General features: G+C 35.6%; 1 protein-coding gene across 1 annotated transcript in view; it reads left to right on the top strand.

Moving 5' to 3' along the window:
- The first annotated feature begins 707 nt into the window (after window positions 1-707).
- The window catches only part of LOC143260029 (uncharacterized), a 64,182-nt gene continuing 37,061 nt past the window's right edge, over window positions 708-27,828 (top strand). The window contains exon 1 of the mRNA XM_076524562.1: window positions 708-743. Within this exon, the coding sequence (XP_076380677.1) occupies window positions 708-743 (36 nt within the window). The remainder of the gene's footprint in view (window positions 744-27,828) is intronic.

The raw sequence follows: 27,828 nt of genomic DNA, 5'->3' as shown, positions 1-27,828 counted from the left end.
TTATTTCCGTCCATCACGTACAATCACAAGATTTATCAAAGATACAACGAAAGCGTGTGCGGACAATTGTGTGTGAAATTTCTGCGAGGAACTCTAATATAGTCCGTCGCAAGAATGTCAGACACGTTCACGTTATCGGGAAGAAGTAGCGTGTTATCGTCCAAGTACTTCCCGCCTATAGATCTCAACAATGCCGATTACGAACTGGGCCTGCTCGATTTGCAAACTTATTACACGATACCAAACATCAGTTCAAATATCGGTATTGGGATTAAGGCTTGGATTATTTCTCAAATAAATATGATATTAATTCTTTTTCTTAAAAAGCTTTATTTTTACTTTTATTTGAGAGAAGGTATATGTACGAATTGACTGAGCGACCAAAACATTGTATACGCGGTATTGAGATCACTAACGGTCAGAGCACGATGTGTTCTTACAACACCGGCGATGGTATATGGCGATATCTTTGATGTACAGTTTACATCACCGTCGGTGCGCGCTGACGGAACCGGCGGAAACGTAATCTGATATTTTCGAATCTCAGTCCTAAGTAAACTATAGATTAATTTTTGTCCGAGGCTAAAGTTTTTTTTCAATACGCCCCCTCAAAAATTAAACAAAAGAAAAATACAAGTTTAACATGCAACCAATAAAAATATGTATATTTATCAACTAAATATGTTCTCTCTTTTGGGAAATACAATATGGTCTTTGGCGGCGGTTCGTGTGTCGTGGAAATGGTAAGGAGTGGGGAGACGTTTCGTCCGGGGCCCGCTAGAGGACTCATCGGTAAGGCTATCCTAGCGGGCCCTTGCCTTAGACGTAAGGGTAGGACGAAGTCTCGGTGTATATATAGGGATCGGAACGGATCGGCTACTAGCGGGAAGAGGAGCCCTCTGCTGGCGGGTCTGGAGGTAGCCGCCACAGGTCCAACATTTGTTGCTAAGGGTCAGGGGAAACCCAGAAAAACCTGACCAGACCATTTACTTCTTATAATAATTGAAAAATGAGAAAAAAATTCTATTATTGTACGCCTATTCCAATTTTCATTTGGATGAACTTCTGTCCTGGAAGGCTTGGTTAGCATATCTGCCAATTGATGACCTGTTGGAATATATTTTAATATTACCACTTTATTCTCTACCTGCTCTCTGGAAAAGTGATATTTAATATCGATATGTTTTGATCTTTTGTGACTAGAGTTGGGTTGTTTGCAATACTAATACCACCATTATTGTCTTCATAGATTACAATGGATTCTGATATATTTACTTTGATACTGTTGCTAAAGATTTTAACCATAATGCTTCTTTAACTGCTTCAAATAAAGCCATGTATTCAGCCTCAGTCGAAGAGGCCGCGACTGATGATTGCTTTTTCGTATTCCAACTAATTGTATATTTTTCGAGCAATTTAAATATATAACCTGTTGTGCTTTTTCTATCGTACATATCGTTTCCATCCCAATCTGAATCAGCATACCCTGCTGTCTATCAAGATGTTATCATGTGTACCTCTTGTGTACGTTAGTTTGATATCTGTCGTGCCTTTCAAATATCTTAAAACTCTTTTAAGACAAATCCATAATTCCTTATTTCTTTTATTTGTGTATCTGCTCAAAATGCTCACAGCTACACATAGATCAGGTCACGTACAGATCATAATATTGTTACGTGCCGAGGGCCAGGCAGTTTGGGTGGCCGGAGGTTGCATGCAATTGGAATCTTTTTGGATGAGGTGCGTAGACCAGCCGATGTTTATTTCGACACGGGTGGCTACCTTTTAGGTTAGGATGAGGTGCGTAGACCAGCCAATGTTTATTTCGACACGGGTGGCTATCTTCAAAGGGGTTTGGATAAGGTGGTTGGAGGAATTGGTGTTAGGGTGCCTCGTAACTTTGTTAAAAAGAAATAAGGATATACCTCGAGCAGCTGAGGTATACCTTGGTGGGTTCTTACCTATTACTGGTTCGAAGCAGGAGATGGTAATAATTGAAGTGGAAACCAAAAAACTGGTAGAAACTAATTTATTGCGCGCTGGGTTTAACAAGTGTGAGTGTGTGTTTGTGGACTCTAAACGCGCTCTCAGTTTTTCGCACTGAGCCGGCGGGGGCTTTCGATTCTAGGCTGTTACCTCTGAGATTTGGTTGAAAGAGAATTTAACTCGATCTTGCTAATGTTTCCGTCTCAACGAATGTCACGAAACTAGCCCGCTTCCCGGTCGCGTTAGAGCCCTTTATATACTAAAATTTTATGGGAAAAATGGTAGTGGCGGTGTTGCTACGTGGTCCGGTTCCAGAACGTTCGTCGTCGTACCCCCTCGGAGGCACTCGACTCACGATATACAAATCCACCCCCGACTGGCTGCCGCCAGCCTGGCGTATGCCTTCAGGAAGGAATATAAAAAATACGTGGGAAGATTCCTCGTATGTTACAATATACATCAAACAATCAATAACATTTCGACAAGGTGCCTCATATTGTTCGTCTGAATTCAGGGCTTCATAATTAAGCTTACTTTCAAGTGGAGTATTTATGGGTTTACAATTATCCATATTAAATTTCTTCAATACTTTTCTAATATAAGTACTTTGGTCTAGAGTTATATTTTCTCCAGTCCTTTCAATTCTAATGAAACTGTTCATTACCTGTTCATTAAGTAGTCTTTGAAATTATTCATCGTTACGATATTAGCTGTCGCAACTACCAAATGATCGACATACAAAACTACATAGATATTTTTAGAAATATCTCCTTTATCTAAAATATAAGTACAACGGTCAACTGGGGAATTCTGAAAATCTTTTTAAGAGCCTTTTCGAATTCTTCAAACCAGCATCTTGCTGCTTGTTTTAATCCATACAAAGCTTTATTTAATTTACAAACTTGATTCTGTTTGTTTTCAATTCCCTCAGGTACTCTCATATAAATTTCCTCCTTTAATATACCGTTTAAAAATGCGGTTTCTACATCCATATGATGGATTAATAAATTAAATTGATTAGCATAAGCAATTATAAATCTGAAACTTGAAATCCTTGCAATCGGAGCAAAGGTTTCATTATAATCTACTAAATACTTTTGGCTAAACGCTTTTGCAACCAGCCGAGCTTTATATCTTAATGGGTTTACAAATTCATCATCTTTTATCGTAAATACCCATTTATAATTTATTATATTTTTATTGCTAGGACTTGGTACTAATGTCCAAGTTTTATTCACCATAAGAGAATTAATTTCTTCTCTAATAGCTTGTTCCCATTGTTCCCTATCATTTCTGTTATTTGTTTCCTGATATGATGCAGGAGTTTCACAAACTTCCGATTGTGCACACATCACATAATCAATCGGCATGTCCTCTTCATCATATGAAATGTGCGGTTTCCTTTTAATCCTATCACTCCTTCTTGGTTCTGATAACATTCTTTTACTGCTATTTGTACTATCTGTATTTGTACTATTCTGAGAAGAAGACCTATCTACTGTTATTTCAATATTATCATTATGGAATTTTTCATTGATTCTGTTTGGATTTATACTCTCTAGTTTATCTGTTTTTCCATCAACAGACTTACTAGGATCACCCACTGATTTTGACTTTACGTCAGAAACATCAGTTTTATTTCCGATATTTTCCGAACTTAAACTATCTGGTTTGCCATTATCAGATTTCTTTAATTCCTTTATTGAGTTTGACATTACGTCAGAAATTTCAATTTTATTTTGAGATTTTTCACAACTAATCTCTTTAACATTTGCTACCGGCCTTGACTTTAGGAAATTAACTTCGTCAAATATTGTATCTCTGACAACGAAATACTTTTCCTTTTCACGTCCCACACTCTATACCCGTTTGTTTCATAGCCTGCTAGTATTCCTTTCCATGACTTTTCGTTACAATTGGTTTTACTAGTTTTATCATGCACATATACTGTAGAATCAAATATTCTTAAATATTTTATTTGTGGAAGGAGTGATTGGACCGCACACGTCCGAATGTACTATAAACAAAGGTCTTTTTACATGATCTTTATCTTTTTCCTTTTTAAACGGCAATCGTGCTTGTTTTCCATTAACGCAAGCTTCGCATAAGTTATTATTAGGTATTATTTTATTTACCAATTCGACATCGCTAATCATTCCTTTATTTCTTAACTCTAAGAATTTACTTTTTTCAATATGTCCCAAGCGTTCATGCCATAGTTCAAAATTACCTTTGATAATACTGTACATTTGGACTGAGTTTACTTGTTCATGCTTTATTTTAAAATCTATTGTAACAAGATTGTTCGAGGACTTACCCCTGATGATCACCTTACCGGATTTAAAAATCTGTACACCTTGTTTATCAAATACAATCGTATTACCCAAACTTTGCATCTTTGATACAGAGAGCAAGTTATATGGTACTTCCGGCGAATATAGGACGTCCTTCAATTCTCCTGCGACTCCTGTGTCACTGAGTACGTCTAGTGTGTCCCTTTTTGTTGCCATGATGTATTCTCCAGATTTTGTCACTGATATCCTGATCGGTGTCTTCAGCTCCTCGTTTTGCTAAGTCCTCCCTATTGATAATATGGTCGGACGCTCCTGAATCCAATAAAAATGACATAACCCGTTCTCTTCTATCTTCAGTGCATTCCACATATCCTGCCATGAATGCAAATCCATCTGTATTTGCAGCATTTGTATTTTGCTGCACACACTGCACTGTTTGTAATGTTCTCCTGTTTTCGCCATTTTTATAGTCCATGGTTCTCTTGTGGTAGTAACAATCCTTCTTTATATGTCCTTTTCTTCCACACTGGTAACATTTTGTCACATGTGTTGCTTTTGTCTTCATGTTCGTAGACGTTTTATTTTGTATTTAAAAATTTCCATGTTTTTTTGTTTTTATAGGAAAGTCTTGATTAGTGAATCTCCTTTTATTATTATTTTGTTTAATTGCCTGGAGAATCTTTATACTTGAATCGGCATTCTCATTTAACAATTTCACCTCATGATCCAATAGCCTGGTTTTTACGAATGCAATACTTAAGTTGTCTTCAGCTAAAGTTTCAATAGCTGTTATCATTCCATCATAAGATGATGGAAGTGTTAATAACAAATGAGAAATTACATCTATCTCTTCTAATTTTCCTCCAGCTGCTTTCAATTCAGTGATTAGGCCATCAAATGTCGTGAAGTGTCTCATCAATGGGGTATCACTTTGCAATTTTATACTCAGTAATTTCTTTTGCAGAGCCAGTTGCGTGGTACACACGAGGTGTCATGCACACCAGAAAATTAAAACGGCTGCCACGGTTAAACTTCATATTATTTCGGGTCCGAAAAATTAGTAAATATTCTTCAGACGTTCTAAAGTAAAGGTGAACAGCGTTTTTCTTAAAAATATCACTGTTATGTAGTAAAAAAATCCGGTAAGTTCTCGCCTTGTGACTTGTTCAATACTTCGAACGCGGCTCGAGTCCGTCCCGACCTTCTGTTAAAGCCTCGTGCTGCGGACTCTCTCGCGGACCCTCTCCCTCGCACCGTCACCTCTCATTGGCCAGTGTTTTTCGTTAATAACTCGTAAACAAAGCCCCAGATTGCATTTTCGCAAAGGAAAAAGTTACTTCAAATGACCTCAGCTACCCTTCATTTTTGGCAGTTAAAATAATCGTCGAACACCCTGTATAGCGGTATCTTTGATATACAGTTTACATCACCGTCGGTGCGTGTTGACGGAACCGGCGGAAACGTAATCTGATATTTTCGAATCTCAGTCCTAAGTAAACTATAAATTAATTTTTGTCCGAGGCTAAAGTTTCTTTTTCGACAATCGGAGACAATAAATTCTATTTCGGCGACGAGGGTGAGGAGATAAACATCCCGGACGGCTCGTACGAACTGGGGGCGATCAACGCTTACTTGAGGCGTGAGATAAACGCGCGGTATCCTTCTCCAGCCAAAGATAACAACGATGTAGAATATCCGCTGATTCTACGAGCGATCAACAATACTATGAAAAGCGAAATTAAAAGCGCATATAAGATAGATTTTACGAAACCCGACACCGTGGGTCCAATCCTAGGATTTTCTAGGAATCGCATTCTATCACCGAACACGTGGCATGTATCGCACACTTCCGTGAATATCATTAACACGAATATTATTCGAATAGAATGCAACGTAACCACCGGTTCGTACGATAACGGGAAACTGATTCACACGATACACGAATTCACGCCTAACATGTCGCCGGAGTATAAAATATCGGAAACACCGGCACGAGTCATTTACCTCCTGATCGTTACACGATCAATGGAAGATTTAACGATTCGCATCGTGGACCAGTCTGCACGTTTGATTGATTTTCGAAACGAAGAAATCACGGTTCGGCTGCACGTTCGTCGAATCGTCTCATAACCTTGACATAGCCGTTATGTTAATTCATAATAATAATAATAGGATATCGAATACGTCGAACATAAAAAACGGCGCGCCATTTCGACAATAAGGAGAAGAAGAAGACGAGGAAACTAACCGAAACGTGGAATATTTGCGATCTTTGGGATTCATCGTTACCAAGTAATCGAACTCGCTTCACCGCCATGTCCGACGACATTCTGAACATCTCTGAGGCACCAATCTTCGACAATCGAATAACTACGATCGACAATACGTACGCCAACACAACGTTTGGAAACAGTGATGAGATAAGAATACCCATTCAACATCAAGACTTGTACACTCTTCCGTGTAAAAGCTTCCTATACGTGGAGGGAAGACTCAGCCTACCAGGAGGATCGACCAACGACACGGTGGCTCTAGAGAACAATGCGGTAGCGTTTATGTTCGACGAGATACGTTATGAACTGAACGGAGTGGAAATCGATCGGTCCAGAAATCCCGGTACAACGACGATCTTGAAGAATTACATCAGTCTGAACATTACGAAGAGCAACGCGCTTGTGATGTAAATTTTCACACTTAGATATATAAAAAACTTTATTTCATTCAAGCGGGTTACGCCTGAATGTACAATACAATAAATGAACACAATACAAATTTTAATAGTAACGACGGACAGCAATTTGATGTGTATGGGTCAAAACCCTGATTCCAACTCAATGGTCTGTCTTTGATGTGCGGTGATTTTATACAGGCTCTTATCTCGCTCCACGTGGAGCAGGCTCTTATCTCGCTCCACGTGGATCGTAGTCAGCTGGACCTTAACCGGATGTTGTTATGATGGTGTAACGGGGCGTGTAGGCTGTCACACGCTGTCCAACGCGGGCTGGATATACAGAAACGATGATCAACGGAGGGAAACTCTCACCGTAACGCTTACGAATTTGCTACATTTCAACTTTTGCGTGCATATGAACACATTGCTAGACTTCTGCGAAGATTACAAACGCGTTGTAATAAATGCTCGGCACGGATTGATTTTGATTCGCGCGCGCAACGACGCTAACGCTTTACGAAGCTGGTCCGACAATGCGAAACCTGTCCTGGATTTGTATCAAATTCAATGGAGAATGTCGCACGTCGCTTTGGATGAAATACACAAGTTGTCGATGCTGCGTATTCTTGAGAGCGAAAGAACGATCAGCATGAGTTTCCGTTCGTGGTAACTGTACAAGTATCCGATGCTGCAAACAACCACGAAGCACACGTGGGCGATAAAAACAGCTCCGCAAATGAAAAAACCGCGGTACGTGACAATCGCGTTACAAACCGAAAGGAAAAACGATTTAAAGATAAACCCTACCCAATTCGATTCGTGCTTATTATCCAATATTCGACTTTTTCTGAACTCGGAAATGTATCCCTATTTTCGATTGATGCATATGCTTTTACACAGCAAATTTACAAATTAAAAAATATTTTAAACTTTGTATTACATTTTTTTTATTCATCGTTGACGCCACCACCCTCGTTGTCGTCGTCATCGTTGATGGACAAAACGGATATTGCGCGCTAAACATATACATAACGTTGTTCGAGGATCGTACGGACAATTCCTGGACCAAAAGCGATGCTCCAACATGGGTTTGTCCCCGGCTTCCCACCAATAGAGTCCTATGCCGCACGCGAAGCATTCCACGAAATCATCCTCCCTCAGATAATAAAATCCAGCGATCGCGAGCTCCTCCGGCTTAATAAACGGGATCGGCCAATTTTCAAAGCTGCTAAGCCTGTCCTCTTCGCACCGATAATCCATACGTTCCTACGTTCTCTCTCTCTCTCTCTCTCTCTCTCTCTCTCTCTCTCTCTCTACAAAAAGGCGCCATAGAAATAAAAAATAATTCTAACTAAAAAAAAAGAAAAAAAAATGTGTTACCTTTCGATTTCATTAGCCACATCTAAAATACACGAACTTCGCTCAAACAACAATGATATTGAATCTTTTCTTTCGAAGTTCGCGTCCAGCAATGAAGCCTGCATGGTACGTGGTATTCTTGATACATCGGCTCCGCGATCAATGAATTGAATTTCGGACAGCCGAGATATTCCAAATTGAAACTGCCAACTCCTATTTTATTTAAAATATCCTTTTCAATATGCCCCCCTTTGTACGCGACGACGGGATCTTTGTAGTCTCGAACGAAATTTTTTATAATAATGCCAATGTCCTCTTGTTGATAATTCTTTTTCCCCTGGAAATTTTTAAATGAAATCCCGTGCACGAAATTCGAGACATGCCATGCAGACTTTTGATCGCTTCTGGATAAATCCATGTAGCGAACGTACAATTCGAATTCAAATAATTCATATTCAGCGGTATGAGCATTTACGATGGCTAATTCTTTACAATTAAATTTGTTGGCTACGAAGAAACCGCCCATATCGACAATAAAATCTATTGCGGGCATCTTAAACGTAAACTTACTTTTTGCAAAATATATGTCTATAGCAACACGCACCTTTACACTGTACGACAACAATTTAATTTGCTCCTCGTTATGCTTCATCTATTTATTAACAGGCACGCACGCGCACTTCACTCTCCACAACGTCGTCAAAATGCAAGCGCAGCCTCTCTAATCTACCCCTCTCTCTTTCGCTCTCACACTCCAAAACATTTCCTATAATGTAAAAATGCAAGCGCAATAAAAAAACGCCACATGATTAAATTCAATAAGACAAGAAGACCGCTTAGAAATCGTCTCCAGACTCGTTACAAATGCGACGCATTCGTCGTGCGCGACGGTAACCGTTGCGACGCATCTATCCTCCATCTCTCTCTCTCACTCCTAAAAACCGCGCTTCGTTCATAGCGGACCAAGCGGAAGAGAGAGAGAGAGAGAGAGAGAGAGAGAGAAACCGTATCGATGCGTCTATCCCCCTTTCTCACTCCACTAACCGCGCAACGTATATTATTTTTCTAACATTGATGTAGGCTTTAGATTCTGCAATCTCGGTCTTGCAACCTGTTCTTCTGTCCAACCTTTTGTCCCAACACAAATCATCATATTTGGAAATCTTTTTGATTAATTTCTTAAGCTTATTATGCAAAAACTTCATTGTTACAGCAATCAGGTTCGTTTCGTTCTTCTCTTTGAGCATTTGGTAGACTTTCAGATCCAAATCTACTTCAAAGAGATTAAAAAGAATTTCAAAGAAATTTCTCAGTACTCTTTCTCCCTCGCCGTTGGAATAATCTTTATCGTCTCCTTTAGTATGTAGTTCTGCTTCAGATAATATTTGTCTCTGGCAAGCTCCTCTAATCATCGAAAGAGAGAGAGAGAGAGAGAGAGAGAGAGAGAGGGAGAGAGAGAGAGAGCAACGGAGGCAGAATAATACAAATAGTTAAAACCTTTCTAAATCTTGATCTAGAAACAGTTCTCACGGTAGTTGTTTTGATTTAAAACGATAATGATAAAATATATGAAAGTATATACTAATTAAAGTGATATTATCCGACATAAAATAATGCCTTTAATTATAATCTTTAATCATTTTTGCTGCTGGTTAATATAGTAGATTTGATATGTTTGGATTAAATGGATTACCAGATCTATCATCTGATGCTGCTGCTCTAAAATGATTTGTTATTAAAGAAAAGATTTTCATTTTTAGTTAGATAAAAAATGTAAAGGATAAACAGAAACAAGAGAAGCTTAATCAACCGTTGGAAACATTAAGAAAGAAATTGCCTGAAGACTTTAGATAGGAGCTGCTGCGGGTAAAGTAGATTGTTTTCTTTTTCTTTTTTTCTTTTTTTCTTTTTTTCTTTTTTTCTTTTTGTTTTGAGGATCTGATTACAGGTAGTAGAGGATTCAGTATAAAGTCTTTACGGGAAAGTTGCAAGCAATATGCGCAACAAGTTAATCAGTCGAAGAAAGGCTCATGTTTGGGTAATGCTGTAAAAGAAGGATATGAAAACTTTGTGAATATATTCCACACATTGAATTTACTGCAGAAGACATTGGAAATATGGGTTCCGGTCCAGAAGTAAGAAATCTAAAGTTGAAAAATGTTCTATGCGGAAGTCCTGAAATTGAAGGAAAAATGGTGGACAAAGATAGTAAGGTACCAAAAAGTGGGCACATTGATATAAATGATACTAGCAATGAGGATTCGGAATTTCTTAATGATTTACAAGATGGATCTAGACGGGATGGATTGAGTAATGCTTATCAACGTATTCCTCATCAATTGATTGGACTTATGTATCAATTAGACTTGTCGATTCTTTGCTTACTAAGGAAGTCCATATATAAACATAAATATCCTTCATTATCGTTAGCGTTTGAAAAGTCTGATATTGATAAGTTTAGTAACATTGTTCTTTGCTACGAGAAGAAGTCTATCCATCTAAAAATTGAAAATGTAGACAAATATTATACAGATAATAATATTAGTTATGCCAGATTATTTACTAAAGAAAATCGAAGTTTCTCCATGAATAATTACCTTAATAGTTTTGTTAAACATCTAATCTCTAAGACAGATGATTTATCAAATGATATAGAATACCTTGTTATCTATACTAATTCAAGCTTGAATCTTGCGAAAGGAAACAGATTAAAAAGGGGACGATTTAAAAACTTTTATCCGTTTAAATTTGATAGCATGGAAGAACGTGATATCATATTAAGAGACTTTTTCTTTACAAATGATAATCTACAAGGGCGTGGTTTTTATCAATTTGCGCGAGATAAAATAATAAGAGATGAACTTTTAAAGCCATTAGAATTTTCGTCCGCTATGCAGACAGTAATAAAAGATAGGAAATATTCCCGGAAAGAAATAAAAGAAGCATTTTTGGATAAATTAGTATTTGCAGTTAATCAACCTAATAGAGAAGAATTGAACAGCATTATCAAAAGTGAAATGGGAAAAAATAGTAAAGTTCACGACGGTTATGTAGCATTACAAAAAATTGTGTTACGTGATTTAATAGCTTCAGAAAAAGATGGAAAACTTGGAAGTTATATATCTGAAATTACATATGGATCCAATTTATTAATGTCCTTCTTACACAATATGTTCTTGCGTAAAAACATGTTTCTCATCAATTTTGAGGAAAGAAACTATGGCATATCTGTTGACGTCACTATCAATTATAAAGATAGCATTACTTGTATAAAGCCTCACAATGCAAATAATAGTATTGGTTATTATCAGTTATTTCCTTCTAAACGGCAGGAGAAAAAGAATACATTTTCTGTGAATAAGTGCTTCGCTCTTTTCATTGAAAAATTAGAAAAGGATGAAAATATAAAATATTTTGTCATCTATACTAATGCAGACCTAAATCTTACAGAAGAAAAGAAATTCAAATATGAACGATCTAAAAATTTCTATCCTTTACAATTCAATAACATAAATATTAAAAAAAAAGGATATAAGATTTTTAACGATTGTTTTTGTATAAATGAGAATGGTCTTTATCAATTTTCGCAAAAAGAAATGACAAGGCTTTTAAATTTGTTAAAGCTGCCACCTTTTTGGCAGAAAGAAAAAGAAGAAGGAAGACTTTCTGGCGAGGGTGAAAAAGAAATAAAAGAGAAATTTTTAGATAGACTAATATTTGCAGTTAATCAGTGTGACAAGGAAGCATTGAACAGTGTTATTAGAAATGGGATAGATGAGGGTAATGTTCCATATAATTGCGAAGAATTACATGAAATAGCGTTACGTTGGTTAGAATCTCATGAATTTGGCCCTATTACTAAGGGAATAATGGAAAATTTGTTGGGAGATATAAAATATAATAGGTCTAGTTATCAGGAAATTGTAGAAAATATTGATGAAGAAATCAAATTTGCCAGAAGTGTAGTTGGCAGAGAAGGAATATCTGCATTTTATCAATTTTTAAGTTTCTTAATTAAGGGAGAAGGGAAAATATGTCTGGAGGTACTAAAGAAGGAAAGAATAAATTTAGCTACTATGTCGAGTATTTTGCATGTGACAGGAGCTAACGCTGCAAAAGCCTTTAAAGACCTATATGACCTATGGTTTGATGAAGAAGGAAGTAAAACACAATATCTAAAAACTCTAGACAAAGAAGAGATAAATCAAAGTAATATTTCCAGTATTTTGAGTGGAGCAGGAGCTAACGCTGCAAAAGCCTTTAAAGACCTATACGACCTTTTGTTCGATGAAGAAGGAAGTAAAACACAATATCTAGAAACTTTAGAGAGAGAGGAGATAAATCTAAGTAATATTTCTAGTATTTTAAGTGGAGCAGGAGCTAACGCTGCAAAAGCCTTTAAAGACTTACATATCCTTTGGTTTGATGAAGAAGGAAGTAAAACACAATGTTTAAAAACTCTGGAGAAAGAAGGAATAAATCTAACTAATATTTCCAGTATTTTGAATGTAGCAGGAGCTAATGCTGCAGAAGCTTTTAAAGGCTTATATGATCTTTGGTTTAATGAAGAAGGAGGTAAAACACAATATTTCAAAACGTTAGAAAAGGAAGGGATACGTCTATCTAATATTTCCAGTATTTTACATGGAGCAAGAGCTAAAGCACCTGAAACTTTTACAAATTTATATGATCTTTGGTTTGATGAGGAAGGAAACAAAAGACTATATATAAAAACTTTAGAAAACGAGAAGATAAATCTGTCTAATATGTCCAGTATTTTGAATGGTGCAGGAGCTAACGCTGCAGAAGCTTTTAAAGATTTATATGACTCTTGGTTTGATGCAAGAGGAAATCAAACACAGCGTTTGAAACATTTTATTGAAGGGGTCGGTGATGAGGGAAGTAACTTTACGTTGCATAACTTGTCTAGCATATTAAGTAGAGCAGGAGGCAAGGCTAAAGGTGCTTTTCAAGAGTTGCACAGCGTTTGTTTTAATAGCAAAGGACAAAGAACAGAGCTTTTAGAGGACTTCTACAACGCAGGTTTTAGACCAAGTAACTTATCCTCTATACTATGTGGAACAGGAGCTCGTGCTTCTTTTACTTTGAAACAACTGCATAATATTTCTTTTAATAAGAAAAGAAAGGAAACACAGCTTTTAAAGGATTTTTACAATGTGGGTTTTAGGCCGTGCGATTTATGTGGTATATTGAGTGCGGCAGCGAATAGTTTAAAAGAATTTCATGATTTTTGTTTTATAAACGAAACAAAAAAGTATTTGAATCGTTTCTTAATTGAGAAGAAAGGTTTTACACCAAAAAATTTATCTAAAATATTGCATGGAGCAGCAACTAAGATTTGTTCGGCTTTAAAAGATTTTCATGATATCTGTTTTGATGGGAATGGAAACAAAACACAACTTTTAAATGATTTCCATAAAGCAGGCTTTAAGCCATGCAATTTATCTAACATATTATCCATGACAGGAGATAATGCTACTTCCATTTTAAGAAATTTCCATAAATCTTGTTTTAATAAAGAATCATTTTTAAATCATTTCTTAGCTGAGAAAGAGCTTTTTATACCAAAGGATTTATCTAAGATTTTATATGGAGGAGGACTTGGTACTTGCCATACTTTTGAAAAGTTGCATGATCTTTGCTTTGATAAGGCAGGAAATAAAACAGATTATTTAAATAATCTTATAAAAAATAGCTCGCCGAATGCGATACTTAATATACTATATAAAAAAGTAAAAAAAAATTAAAAAAGCTCCTTTGCTTTCTTAGTAGAAACGGGCCAAAGACAAGATTGGGATAGTTCACAAAAAAAATGATCCTAAGAGAAAAAACCGTAAGTGTACTAGTAATCAGAGTAAGAGCAAAGGAGGTAGTAAAAATAGCAACAAGCTCTCTGGGATCTTCTAGATAAAAGAGAATATCTTGATAGCCCGAGAAATAGCAAGAACATAGAAGAAGTGGTACAAGTAACCAATGTAATTCCTTTTGTAGTTCGAAAACGTGAAATTGAAGAAGCACAGCAAACATGCAGGCCGTAGCAATCTTTGCCAAAACAATTGGTTAAAGGAGCAATTAATTTTATAATCCACGAGCTCGCTCTTGATTTTTCTGCTTGTGAAAACACCTGAAATTCATCTAAATCATTTAATAGTGGAAACAGTTATTTCTTCCTTGAGCCTTTTTGACCTTATAAAAACATAAAGTTAATTATTGTCGATGAAGAGCATGATTCGTCTTTCAAAAATAAGAACAGGAAATTATATACATACAATGCTCGAGATATGGCGATAATTTTAGCCAAATTTGAAAATATTCCGATCATTTTATCATCGACTTCTCCACTGTTTGAAAGGATCCATCATGTTAATAACGGGAATTGCAATCACGTGATGTTAACTAAGCGATTTGATGATGCAAATGGAACAGGCTATTAACGATACCTACAAGGAAGGGCTTTCTCCCACAATAATATGTTAATTTTGTTATATAGAACAGGATAATTTATTTTTGTTAATTTTTTAAAGATTATTTGAGTAGTCTCACCGAAATATTTGTTTATAATAATAGATTTTAATTGTTAATTCGTCCACCGATAAGTTAAGATAGAGCTTGAATAAAGTTTATATATTGGGAAAAATAACGCTTTTTTTCCACCTTCACCGACGCGAACCCCAGTGTTACATTTTTCTAAACTGCAGAGGAAAGACGCAACTAGCAAGCAATTCGTAAAATTGTAGATATGAAATTCGGCAGGGAGCGAACAGCTCGCTTTGCCAGTCCAGTTCTCTATAAGCGCATATCCTCTCTGTCCGACTAACTTGCGCTCTATACGTGTATTTTCGATTGGTCTGGTTCCCTAGCGTCTAACACGTCCATTTCAAGTCTAAACGTCTTACGAGCTCAAATAGACTTCTTTAAGACATCTTATTCCAGACGTTGAAACGACGCCCGAAACAAGATTATTTAAAGGCGTCTGTTTCGAAACATCTTTAAGACACTTGAAATATGTTTTTGTAGGTGTACACGGTACATTTCTGACGTGTTGTGTTTACAAGGCCTAGACGAGAATGCGTTGTCGGGCAGCAGGGATAGCAAGAGATTCTGCAGAAAAGGCACATATTACAACAAACATTTGATGAATTAATCAAGTTTTTTGTTTTTATTACCCATACATATATACTATTGCTAATTTAATAATTGACATAACTTTGACATAACCCTACATGTAATCCCTATTTCTACATTTCCTACAAATGGTCTGCAAACGACCTCTAATAATGAATAAACGTGCAGACGATTTTTATTATTGTCATTGAAATTACTGATTTCACCCTTGACTCATCCTCGACCTCTGTCCTTGCCGCATCATATTTGAACTTTTGCCTCGTCGCATCATCTTCAAAACGAAATGTTAGATATATTAAGGGACCTGAACACTTTGAAATTGAAAAAAAAAATCGAATTTTTCTTGTCTAACGTAGCAGTTCGTTTGAAATGTTAAAAATAAACTACAAAATATTCCAGCCTTTTAAAAAAATTGCTTTTATAAATAAGAAGCCTATAGCTGATTCACGTACACGTGCGCGCCGTAGTGTTAACATATGAAAAATTACGTTCGGAAACTTTAAACACGTTTCTCTTAAAACAATGTTTTTAAAAACGGTGTGCAAAATATCTCGAGATTAGATCAACCGATTACCTCGAAATTTTGCAGATGCCTTTAGTATAATATATATATTAGACACTGACGATCCGTGTCTTTCTAATTTCTAATCATTTTAGAAATTATGAAGAAAAAAAACATAGAAATTTTTCGTACAAATTCGATAAGTCAGACACAAACAGCAGTCATTTTGATAATTTTCACAAAAATGGGAATGTTCGATGTACATATATCTTAGTTTTAAGCATCTTTTGAATTTTTGTTCCAGGCAATCCCGTTTGGTAAGAATCCTGCACACCGTCGAGCAATCTTTAAAAAAGAGGAATACAGAAAGATAGCGGTTAAAACCTAAATAAACAGCATTTGAAACAAAATTAACACTGTTATTTTATAGTTCATAGCATCGTAAAATAAACCATAAAATCTTATATATCATTCAAGTATTTATTTGTTTTCTGTTGTTGTTTTAAAGTATAATTAATTTTTGATGGCGTCAAAGTACCCCTTTTAGAGCAAAGCAATATGTTAAAAGTTGGTAATAAAAATGGTATAGGTAAATTAATTGAAACAATTCAGAAATTACCTTCTGTTTTTCCAAATCTTGACGAGGATAGAAAAATTAGAGATGTGGGAATTTTTAATACCCTTAAGACCCCCTATAATCCTAGTGAAATAATGAATAGAACTATGTCTCTAGAGAAAATGCTCTTATGTGAAAAAATGGGAACTATGAACATTACCTATTTAACCGGACCCTAAATGCACGTATGCACGTATAGTTAATATATCCGTGTATTAACCCATGTACTTCTTAATGCACAGGGTCACGAGAGCACTGGTCCGAGATACATGGGTACAAGCTTAATTAATGTATCCATGTTTTAATTCGTTCAGAAAATATAACAATAAGAGTTTCTTAATTTCGCGTAGATACATAAGAAAAATGCAGGTTGTGGCAAAAAGGTAGAAATGTATAGGTGAGGAATTTAGTAGGAATTTAAAAATTAATAGAAAAATTGTATACAAGGACAGGATTATGAGCTTCTTTGTTCGATCCTGGGTTAGAGTGAGATAGGTATTCTTTTATCTTTGTCCAAACAAATGATGTAGTTATATGGCCGGCAATAGCTGCCTCCAGCTCTGCCTCCTGCTCGAAGCTCTGTACCTGTAATATTTGTTCCGTCCTTCCACGGAATTTCGGGCCGCATCGGCTCAGCTTTCTCTGGGACGAATTCCCTTTTCCTTCCACCTCCCCAAAAGAAGAAAAAACATTTATTGACGGGAAAACTCCGACTCAACGAGGCGAGTTGCCCGTCCGTCAACAAGCGAGGTGCCATTGACAAAAGGTAGCGTCCGTTAGGTTTCTAGGGTCGTAGATGCCATAACTTTCCTTCCGGCAATGAAACCATTTACACCCTTTAAACAAGGTACGCCTTCATAGGCAGCATTTTTTATGACGGGCTAGTACGCATCGCTTCGGTCGCCGTCCAGGGTTTTTGCTACCTGCGGTACTGCGTGCTACGTCATCTCCGCATCCCCTTCCATCGCATCAATGTCCACTCAATTTCCAGTATTCGATCCACGAACCAGTATATAAGCTCAAACCCGAGGCAAAGGCCAGTCTTCACTCGATAGTCAGCATCACCTTAGTCTTCAAGCAGTCGTCAGTTTCAGTTCATCCTTGTTTAGTGACACATTCTAAACCAAATATTTGTCCCGTTCTAATCAAACGGACAAAAATATTGGTCCACTCTGTCGCGCAGCGGACTCAGCATTACAACCCGAAGGGTAATTAATATCGCGGAGTGGCAATATCGGGTGTGAATACGACGCACCCAAACAATATTTAGATTTACTATTTTGTCACTTTTTTCTTCTTCAGCTATAGTAATTTCAGTATCCAGGTAAGGTTTGCTGCTGTGGATGGAAACTCTCGTAACGAGAGTTTCGTAATAACGGCAATATCTTTCCCTTCTTTTGTCTTTTTCGTCAGCTAAAAAGGCTGTTCTTTATCTTTACGTGTTAATCCACCATATGTCAACTTGTTAATTATATCGTTTTTATTAGCATTTCTCAATGTTTTCATATAATGTTTCTCCTATGATAGTTGTACAATGAAAATTTGCAATCTTGTAAAATCTATGAAAATTTGTAAGAGTATAAAAATTCTTCTAATTTGACTGGATTCAGGAACTCGCGATACAATTCCGAAATAAACAGTGAGACTATTTGTTGGTTTACGCAAATATCTACAATTGTTGCAGTAAACGTTGCTGAGCGATATACTTGTTTATGTATAGGTTCCGCATATAAGTTTTTGAGTCTTTTCGTATAGCTTCTAGGTTCGACCTTTCAATTTGCCTCTAAGCACAGGAACTCCTTAGAAATCAAACTTTCGAAGTGTATATTATTTTTCTAACATTGACGTAGGCTTTAGATTCTGCAATCTCGGTCTTGCAACCTGCTCTTCTGTCCAACCTTTTGTCCCAACACAAATCATCATATTTGGAAATCTTTTTGATTAATTTCTTAAGCTTATTATGCAAAAACTTCATTGTTACAGCAATCAGGTTCGTTTCGTTCTTCTCTTTGAGCATTTGGTAGACTTTCAGATCCAAATCTACTTCAAAGAGATTAAAAAGAATTTCAAAGAAATTTCTCAGTACTCTTTCTCCCTCGCCGTTGGAATAATCTTTATCGTCTCCTTTAGTATGTAGTTCTGCTTCAGATAATATTTGTCTCTGGCAAGCTCCTCTAATCATCGAAAGAGAGAGAGAGAGAGAGAGAGAGAGAGAGAGAGAGGGGGAGAGAGAGAGAGATCAACGGAGGCAGAATAATACAAATAGTTAAAACCTTTCTAAATCTTGATCTAGAAACAGTTCTCACGGTAGTTGTTTTGATTTAAAACGATAATGATAAAATATATGAAAGTATATACTAATTAAAGTGATATTATCCGACATAAAATAATGCCTTTAATTATAATCTTTAATCATTTTTGCTGCTGGTTAATATAGTAGATTTGATATGTTTGGATTAAATGGATTACCAGATCTATCATCTGATGCTGCTGCTCTAAAATGATTTGTTATTAAAGAAACGATTTTCATTTTTAGTTAGATAAAAAATGTAAAGGATAAACAGAAACAAGAGAAGCTTAATCAACCTTTGGAAACATTAAGAAAGAAATTGCCTGAAGACTTTAGATAGGAGCTGCTGCGGGTAAAGTAGATTGTTTTCTTTTTCTTTTTTTCTTTTTTTCTTTTTTTCTTTTTGTTTTGAGGATCTGATTACAGGTAGTAGAGGATTCAGTATAAAGTCTTTACGGGAAAGTTGCAAGCAATATGCGCAACAAGTTAATCAGTCGAAGAAAGGCTCATGTTTGGGTAATGCTGTAAAAGAAGGATATGAAAACTTTGTGAATATATTCCACACATTGAATTTACTGCAGAAGACATTGGAAATATGGGTTCCGGTCCAGAAGTAAGAAATCTAAAGTTGAAAAATGTTCTATGCGGAAGTCCTGAAATTGAAGGAAAAATGGTGGACAAAGATAGTAAGGTACCAAAAAGTGGGCACATTGATATAAATGATACTAGCAATGAGGATTCGGAATTTCTTAATGATTTACAAGATGGATCTAGACGGGATGGATTGAGTAATGCTTATCAACGTATTCCTCATCAATTGATTGGACTTATGTATCAATTAGACTTGTCGATTCTTTGCTTACTAAGGAAGTCCATATATAAACATAAATATCCTTCATTATCGTTAGCGTTTGAAAAGTCTGATATTGATAAGTTTAGTAACATTGTTCTTTGCTACGAGAAGAAGTCTATCCATCTAAAAATTGAAAATGTAGACAAATATTATACAGATAATAATATTAGTTATGCCAGATTATTTACTAAAGAAAATCGAAGTTTCTCCATGAATAATTACCTTAATAGTTTTGTTAAACATCTAATCTCTAAGACAGATGATTTATCAAATGATATAGAATACCTTGTTATCTATACTAATTCAAGCTTGAATCTTGCGAAAGGAAACAGATTAAAAAGGGGACGATTTAAAAACTTTTATCCGTTTAAATTTGATAGCATGGAAGAACGTGATATCATATTAAGAGACTTTTTCTTTACAAATGATAATCTACAAGGGCGTGGTTTTTATCAATTTGCGCGAGATAAAATAATAAGAGATGAACTTTTAAAGCGATTAGAATTTTCGTCCGCTATGCAGACAGTAATAAAAGATAGGAAATATTCCCGGAAAGAAATAAAAGAAGCATTTTTGGATAAATTAGTATTTGCAGTTAATCAACCTAATAGAGAAGAATTGAACAGCATTATCAAAAGTGAAATGGGAAAAAATAGTAAAGTTCACGACGGTTATGTAGCATTACAAAAAATTGTGTTACGTGATTTAATAGCTTCAGAAAAAGATGGAAAACTTGGAAGTTATATATCTGAAATTACATATGGATCCAATTTATTAATGTCCTTCTTACACAATATGTTCTTGCGTAAAAACATGTTTCTCATCAATTTTGAGGAAAGAAACTATGGCATATCTGTTGACGTCACTATCAATTATAAAGATAGCATTACTTGTATAAAGCCTCACAATGCAAATAATAGTATTGGTTATTATCAGTTATTTCCTTCTAAACGGCAGGAGAAAAAGAATACATTTTCTGTGAATAAGTGCTTCGCTCTTTTCATTGAAAAATTAGAAAAGGATGAAAATATAAAATATTTTGTCATCTATACTAATGCAGACCTAAATCTTACAGAAGAAAAGAAATTCAAATATGAACGATCTAAAAATTTCTATCCTTTACAATTCAATAACATAAATATTAAAAAAAAAGGATATAAGATTTTTAACGATTGTTTTTGTATAAATGAGAATGGTCTTTATCAATTTTCGCAAAAAGAAATGACAAGGCTTTTAAATTTGTTAAAGCTGCCACCTTTTTGGCAGAAAGAAAAAGAAGAAGGAAGACTTTCTGGCGAGGGTGAAAAAGAAATAAAAGAGAAATTTTTAGATAGACTAATATTTGCAGTTAATCAGTGTGACAAGGAAGCATTGAACAGTGTTATTAGAAATGGGATAGATGAGGGTAATGTTCCATATAATTGCGAAGAATTACATGAAATAGCGTTACGTTGGTTAGAATCTCATGAATTTGGCCCTATTACTAAGGGAATAATGGAAAATTTGTTGGGAGATATAAAATATAATAGGTCTAGTTATCAGGAAATTGTAGAAAATATTGATGAAGAAATCAAATTTGCCAGAAGTGTAGTTGGCAGAGAAGGAATATCTGCATTTTATCAATTTTTAAGTTTCTTAATTAAGGGAGAAGGGAAAATATGTCTGGAGGTACTAAAGAAGGAAAGAATAAATTTAGCTACTATGTCGAGTATTTTGCATGTGACAGGAGCTAACGCTGCAAAAGCCTTTAAAGACCTATATGACCTATGGTTTGATGAAGAAGGAAGTAAAACACAATATCTAAAAACTCTAGACAAAGAAGAGATAAATCAAAGTAATATTTCCAGTATTTTGAGTGGAGCAGGAGCTAACGCTGCAAAAGCCTTTAAAGACCTATACGACCTTTTGTTCGATGAAGAAGGAAGTAAAACACAATATCTAGAAACTTTAGAGAGAGAGGAGATAAATCTAAGTAATATTTCTAGTATTTTAAGTGGAGCAGGAGCTAACGCTGCAAAAGCCTTTAAAGACTTACATATCCTTTGGTTTGATGAAGAAGGAAGTAAAACACAATGTTTAAAAACTCTGGAGAAAGAAGGAATAAATCTAACTAATATTTCCAGTATTTTGAATGTAGCAGGAGCTAATGCTGCAAAAGCTTTTAAAGGCTTATATGATCTTTGGTTTAATGAAGAAGGAGGTAAAACACAATATTTCAAAACGTTAGAAAAGGAAGGGATACGTCTATCTAATATTTCCAGTATTTTACATGGAGCAAGAGCTAAAGCTCCTGAAACTTTTACAAATTTATATGATCTTTGGTTTGATGAGGAAGGAAACAAAAGACTATATATAAAAACTTTAGAAAACGAGAAGATAAATCTGTCTAATATGTCCAGTATTTTGAATGGTGCAGGAGCTAACGCTGCAGAAGCTTTTAAAGATTTATATGACTCTTGGTTTGATGCAAGAGGAAATCAAACACAGCGTTTGAAACATTTTATTGAAGGGGTCGGTGATGAGGGAAGTAACTTTACGTTGCATAACTTGTCTAGCATATTAAGTAGAGCAGGAGGCAAGGCTAAAGGTGCTTTTCAAGAGTTGCACAGCGTTTGTTTTAATAGCAAAGGACAAAGAACAGAGCTTTTAGAGGACTTCTACAACGCAGGTTTTAGACCAAGTAACTTATCCTCTATACTATGTGGAACAGGAGCTCGTGCTTCTTTTACTTTGAAACAACTGCATAATATTTCTTTTAATAAGAAAAGAAAGGAAACACAGCTTTTAAAGGATTTTTACAATGTGGGTTTTAGGCCGTGCGATTTATGTGGTATATTGAGTGCGGCAGCGAATAGTTTAAAAGAATTTCATGATTTTTGTTTTATAAACGAAACAAAAAAGTATTTGAATCGTTTCTTAATTGAGAAGAAAGGTTTTACACCAAAAAATTTATCTAAAATATTGCATGGAGCAGCAACTAAGATTTGTTCTGCTTTAAAAGATTTTCATGATATCTGTTTTGATGGGAATGGAAACAAAACACAACTTTTAAATGATTTCCATAAAGCAGGCTTTAAGCCATGCAATTTATCTAACATATTATCCATGACAGGAGATAATGCTACTTCCATTTTAAGAAATTTCCATAAATCTTGTTTTAATAAAGAATCATTTTTAAATCATTTCTTAGCTGAGAAAGAGCTTTTTATGCCAAAGGATTTATCTAAGATTTTATATGGAGGAGGACTTGGTACTTGCCATACTTTTGAAAAGTTGCATGATCTTTGCTTTGATAAGGCAGGAAATAAAACAGATTATTTAAATAATCTTATAAAAAATAGCTCGCCGAATGCGATACTTAATATACTATATAAAAAAGTAAAAAAAAATTAAAAAAGCTCCTTTGCTTTCTTAGTAGAAACGGGCCAAAGACAAGATTGGGATAGTTCACAAAAAAAAATGATCCTAAGAGAAAAACCCGTAAGTGTACTAGTAATCAGAGTAAGAGCAAAGGAGGTAGTAAAAATAGCAACAAGCTCTCTGGGATCTTCTAGATAAAAGAGGAGTTAGCTAGAGAATATCTTGATAGCCCGAGAAATAGCAAGAACATAGAAGAAGTGGTACAAGTAACCAATGTAATTCCTTTTGTAGTTCGAAAACGTGAAATTGAAGAAGCACAGCAAACATGCAGGCCGTAGCAATCTTTGCCAAAACAATTGGTTAAAGGAGCAATTAATTTTATAATCCACGAGCTCGCTCTTGATTTTTCTGCTTGTGAAAACACCTGAAATTCATCTAAATCATTTAATAGTGGAAACAGTTATTTCTTCCTTGAGCCTTTTTGACCTTATAAAAACATAAAGTTAATTATTGTCGATGAAGAGCATGATTCGTCTTTCAAAAATAAGAACAGGAAATTATATACATACAATGCTCGAGATATGGCGATAATTTTAGCCAAATTTGAAAATATTCCGATCATTTTATCATCGACTTCTCCACTGTTTGAAAGGATCCATCATGTTAATAACGGGAATTGCAATCACGTGATGTTAACTAAGCGATTTGATGATGCAAATGGAACAGGCTATTAACGATACCTACAAGGAAGGGCTTTCTCCCACAATAATATGTTAATTTTGTTATATAGAACAGGATAATTTATTTTTGTTAATTTTTTAAAGATTATTTGAGTAGTCTCACCGAAATATTTGTTTATAATAATAGATTTTAATTGTTAATTCGTCCACCGATAAGTTAAGATAGAGTTTGAATAAAGTTTATATATTGGGAAAAATAACGCTTTTTTTCCACCTTCACCGACGCGAACCCCAGTGTTACATTTTTCTAAACTGCAGAGGAAAGACGCAACTAGCAAGCAATTCGTAAAATTGTAGATATGAAATTCGGCAGGGAGCGAACAGCTCGCTTTGCCAGTCCAGTTCTCTATAAGCGCATATCCTCTCTGTCCGACTAACTTGCGCTCTATACGTGTATTTTCGATTGGTCTGGTTCCCTAGCGTCTAACACGTCCATTTCAAGTCTAAACGTCTTACGAGCTCAAATAGACTTCTTTAAGACATCTTATTCCAGACGTTGAAACGACGCCCGAAACAAGATTATTTAAAGGCGTCTGTTTCGAAACATCTTTAAGACACTTGAAATATGTTTTTGTAGGTGTACACGGTACATTTCTGACGTGTTGTGTTTACAAGGCCTAGACGAGAATGCGTTGTCGGGCAGCAGGGATAGCAAGAGATTCTGCAGAAAAGGCACATATTACAACAAACATTTGATGAATTAATCAAGTTTTTTGTTTTTATTACCCATACATATATACTATTGCTAATTTAATAATTGACATAACTTTGACATAACCCTACATGTAATCCCTATTTCTACATTTCCTACAAATGGTCTGCAAACGACCTCTAATAATGAATAAACGTGCAGACGATTTTTATTATTGTCATTGAAATTACTGATTTCACCCTTGACTCATCCTCGACCTCTGTCCTTGCCGCATCATATTTGAACTTTTGCCTCGTCGCATCATCTTCAAAACGAAATGTTAGATATATTAAGGGACCTGAACACTTTGAAATTGAAAAAAAAAATCGAATTTTTCTTGTCTAACGTAGCAGTTCGTTTGAAATGTTAAAAATAAACTACAAAATATTCCAGCCTTTTAAAAAAATTGCTTTTATAAATAAGAAGCCTATAGCTGATTCACGTACACGTGCGCGCCGTAGTGTTAACATATGAAAAATTACGTTCGGAAACTTTAAACACGTTTCTCTTAAAACAATGTTTTTAAAAACGGTGTGCAAAATATCTCGAGATTAGATCAACCGATTACCTCGAAATTTTGCAGATGCCTTTAGTATAATATATATATTAGACACTGACGATCCGTGTCTTTCTAATTTCTAATAATTTTAGAAATTATGAAGAAAAAAAACATAGAAATTTTTCGTACAAATTCGATAAGTCAGACACAAACAGCAGTCATTTTGATAATTTTCACAAAAATGGGAATGTTCGATGTACATATATCTTAGTTTTAAGCATCTTTTGAATTTTTGTTCCAGGCAATCCCGTTTGGTAAGAATCCTGCACACCGTCGAGCAATCTTTAAAAAAGAGGAATACAGAAAGATAGCGGTTAAAACCTAAATAAACAGCATTTGAAACAAAATTAACACTGTTATTTTATAGTTCATAGCATCGTAAAATAAACCATAAAATCTTATATATCATTCAAGTATTTATTTGTTTTCTGTTGTTGTTTTAAAGTATAATTAATTTTTGATCGCGTCAAAGTACCCCTTTTAGAGCAAAGCAATATGTTAAAAGTTGGTAATAAAAATGGTATAGGTAAATTAATTGAAACAATTCAGAAATTACCTTCTGTTTTTCCAAATCTTGACGAGGATAGAAAAATTAGAGATGTGGGAATTTTTAATACCCTTAAGACCCCCTATAATCCTAGTGAAATAATGAATAGAACTATGTCTCTAGAGAAAATGCTCTTATGTGAAAAAATGGGAACTATGAACATTACCTATTTAACCGGACCATAAATGCACGTATGCACGTATAGTTAATATATCCGTGTATTAACCCATGTACTTCTTAATGCACAGGGTCACGAGAGCACTGGTCCGAGATACATGGGTACAAGCTTAATTAATGTATCCATGTTTTAATTCGTTCAGAAAATATAACAATAAGAGTTTCTTAATTTCGCGTAGATACATAAGAAAAATGCAGGTTGTGGCAAAAAGGTAGAAATGTATAGGTGAGGAATTTAGTAGGAATTTAAAAATTAATAGAAAAATTGTATACAAGGACAGGATTATGAGCTTCTTTGTTCGATCCTGGGTTAGAGTGAGATAGGTATTCTTTTATCTTTGTCCAAACAAATGATGTAGTTATATGGCCGGCAATAGCTGCCTCCAGCTCTGCCTCCTGCTCGAAGCTCTGTACCTGTAATATTTGTTCCGTCCTTCCACGGAATTTCGGGCCGCATCGGCTCAGCTTTCTCTGGGACGAATTCCCTTTTCCTTCCACCTCCCCAAAAGAAGAAAAAACATTTATTGACGGGAAAACTCCGACTCAACGAGGCGAGTTGCCCGTCCGTCAACAAGCGAGGTGCCATTGACAAAAGGTAGCGTCCGTTAGGTTTCTAGGGTCGTAGATGCCATAACTTTCCTTCCGGCAATGAAACCATTTACACCCTTTAAACAAGGTACGCCTTCATAGGCAGCATTTTTTATGACGGGCTAGTACGCATCGCTTCGGTCGCCGTCCAGGGTTTTTGCTACCTGCGGTACTGCGTGCTACGTCATCTCCGCATCCCCTTCCATCGCATCAATGTCCACTCAATTTCCAGTATTCGATCCACGAACCAGTATATAAGCTCAAACCCGAGGCAAAGGCCAGTCTTCACTCGATAGTCAGCATCACCTTAGTCTTCAAGCAGTCGTCAGTTTCAGTTCATCCTTGTTTAGTGACACATTCTAAACCAAATATTTGTCCCGTTCTAATCAAACGGACAAAAATATTGGTCCACTCTGTCGCGCAGCGGACTCAGCATTACAACCCGAAGGGTAATTAATATCGCGGAGTGGCAATATCGGGTGTGAATACGACGCACCCAAACAATATTTAGATTTACTATTTTGTCACTTTTTTCTTCTTCAGCTATAGTAATTTCAGTATCCAGGTAAGGTTTGCTGCTGTGGATGGAAACTCTCGTAACGAGAGTTTCGTAATAACGGCAATATCTTTCCCTTCTTTTGTCTTTTTCGTCAGCTAAAAAGGCTGTTCTTTATCTTTACGTGTTAATCCACCATATGTCAACTTGTTAATTATATCGTTTTTATTAGCATTTCTCAATGTTTTCATATAATGTTTCTCCTATGATAGTTGTACAATGAAAATTTGCAATCTTGTAAAATCTATGAAAATTTGTAAGAGTATAAAAATTCTTCTAATTTGACTGGATTCAGGAACTCGCGATACAATTCCGAAATAAACAGTGAGACTATTTGTTGGTTTACGAAAATATCTACAATTGTTGCAGTAAACGTTGCTGAGCGATATACTTGTTTATGTATAGGTTCCGCATATAAGTTTTTGAGTCTTTTCGTATAGCTTCTAGGTTCGACCTTTCAATTTGCCTCTAAGCACAGGAACTCCTTAGAAATCAAACTTTCGAAGTGTATATTATTTTTCTAACATTGACGTAGGCTTTAGATTCTGCAATCTCGGTCTTGCAACCTGCTCTTCTGTCCAACCTTTTGTCCCAACACAAATCATCATATTTGGAAATCTTTTTGATTAATTTCTTAAGCTTATTATGCAAAAACTTCATTGTTACAGCAATCAGGTTCGTTTCGTTCTTCTCTTTGAGCATTTGGTAGACTTTCAGATCCAAATCTACTTCAAAGAGATTAAAAAGAATTTCAAAGAAATTTCTCAGTACTCTTTCTCCCTCGCCGTTGGAATAATCTTTATCGTCTCCTTTAGTATGTAGTTCTGCTTCAGATAATATTTGTCTCTGGCAAGCTCCTCTAATCATCGAAAGAGAGAGAGAGAGAGAGAGAG

This window comes from Megalopta genalis, chromosome 9 (genome assembly GCF_051020955.1).
Source record: "Megalopta genalis isolate 19385.01 chromosome 9, iyMegGena1_principal, whole genome shotgun sequence".
Taxonomy (NCBI): Eukaryota; Metazoa; Arthropoda; class Insecta; order Hymenoptera; family Halictidae; genus Megalopta; species Megalopta genalis.
This window is presented reverse-complemented; position numbering and strand designations above follow the sequence as displayed.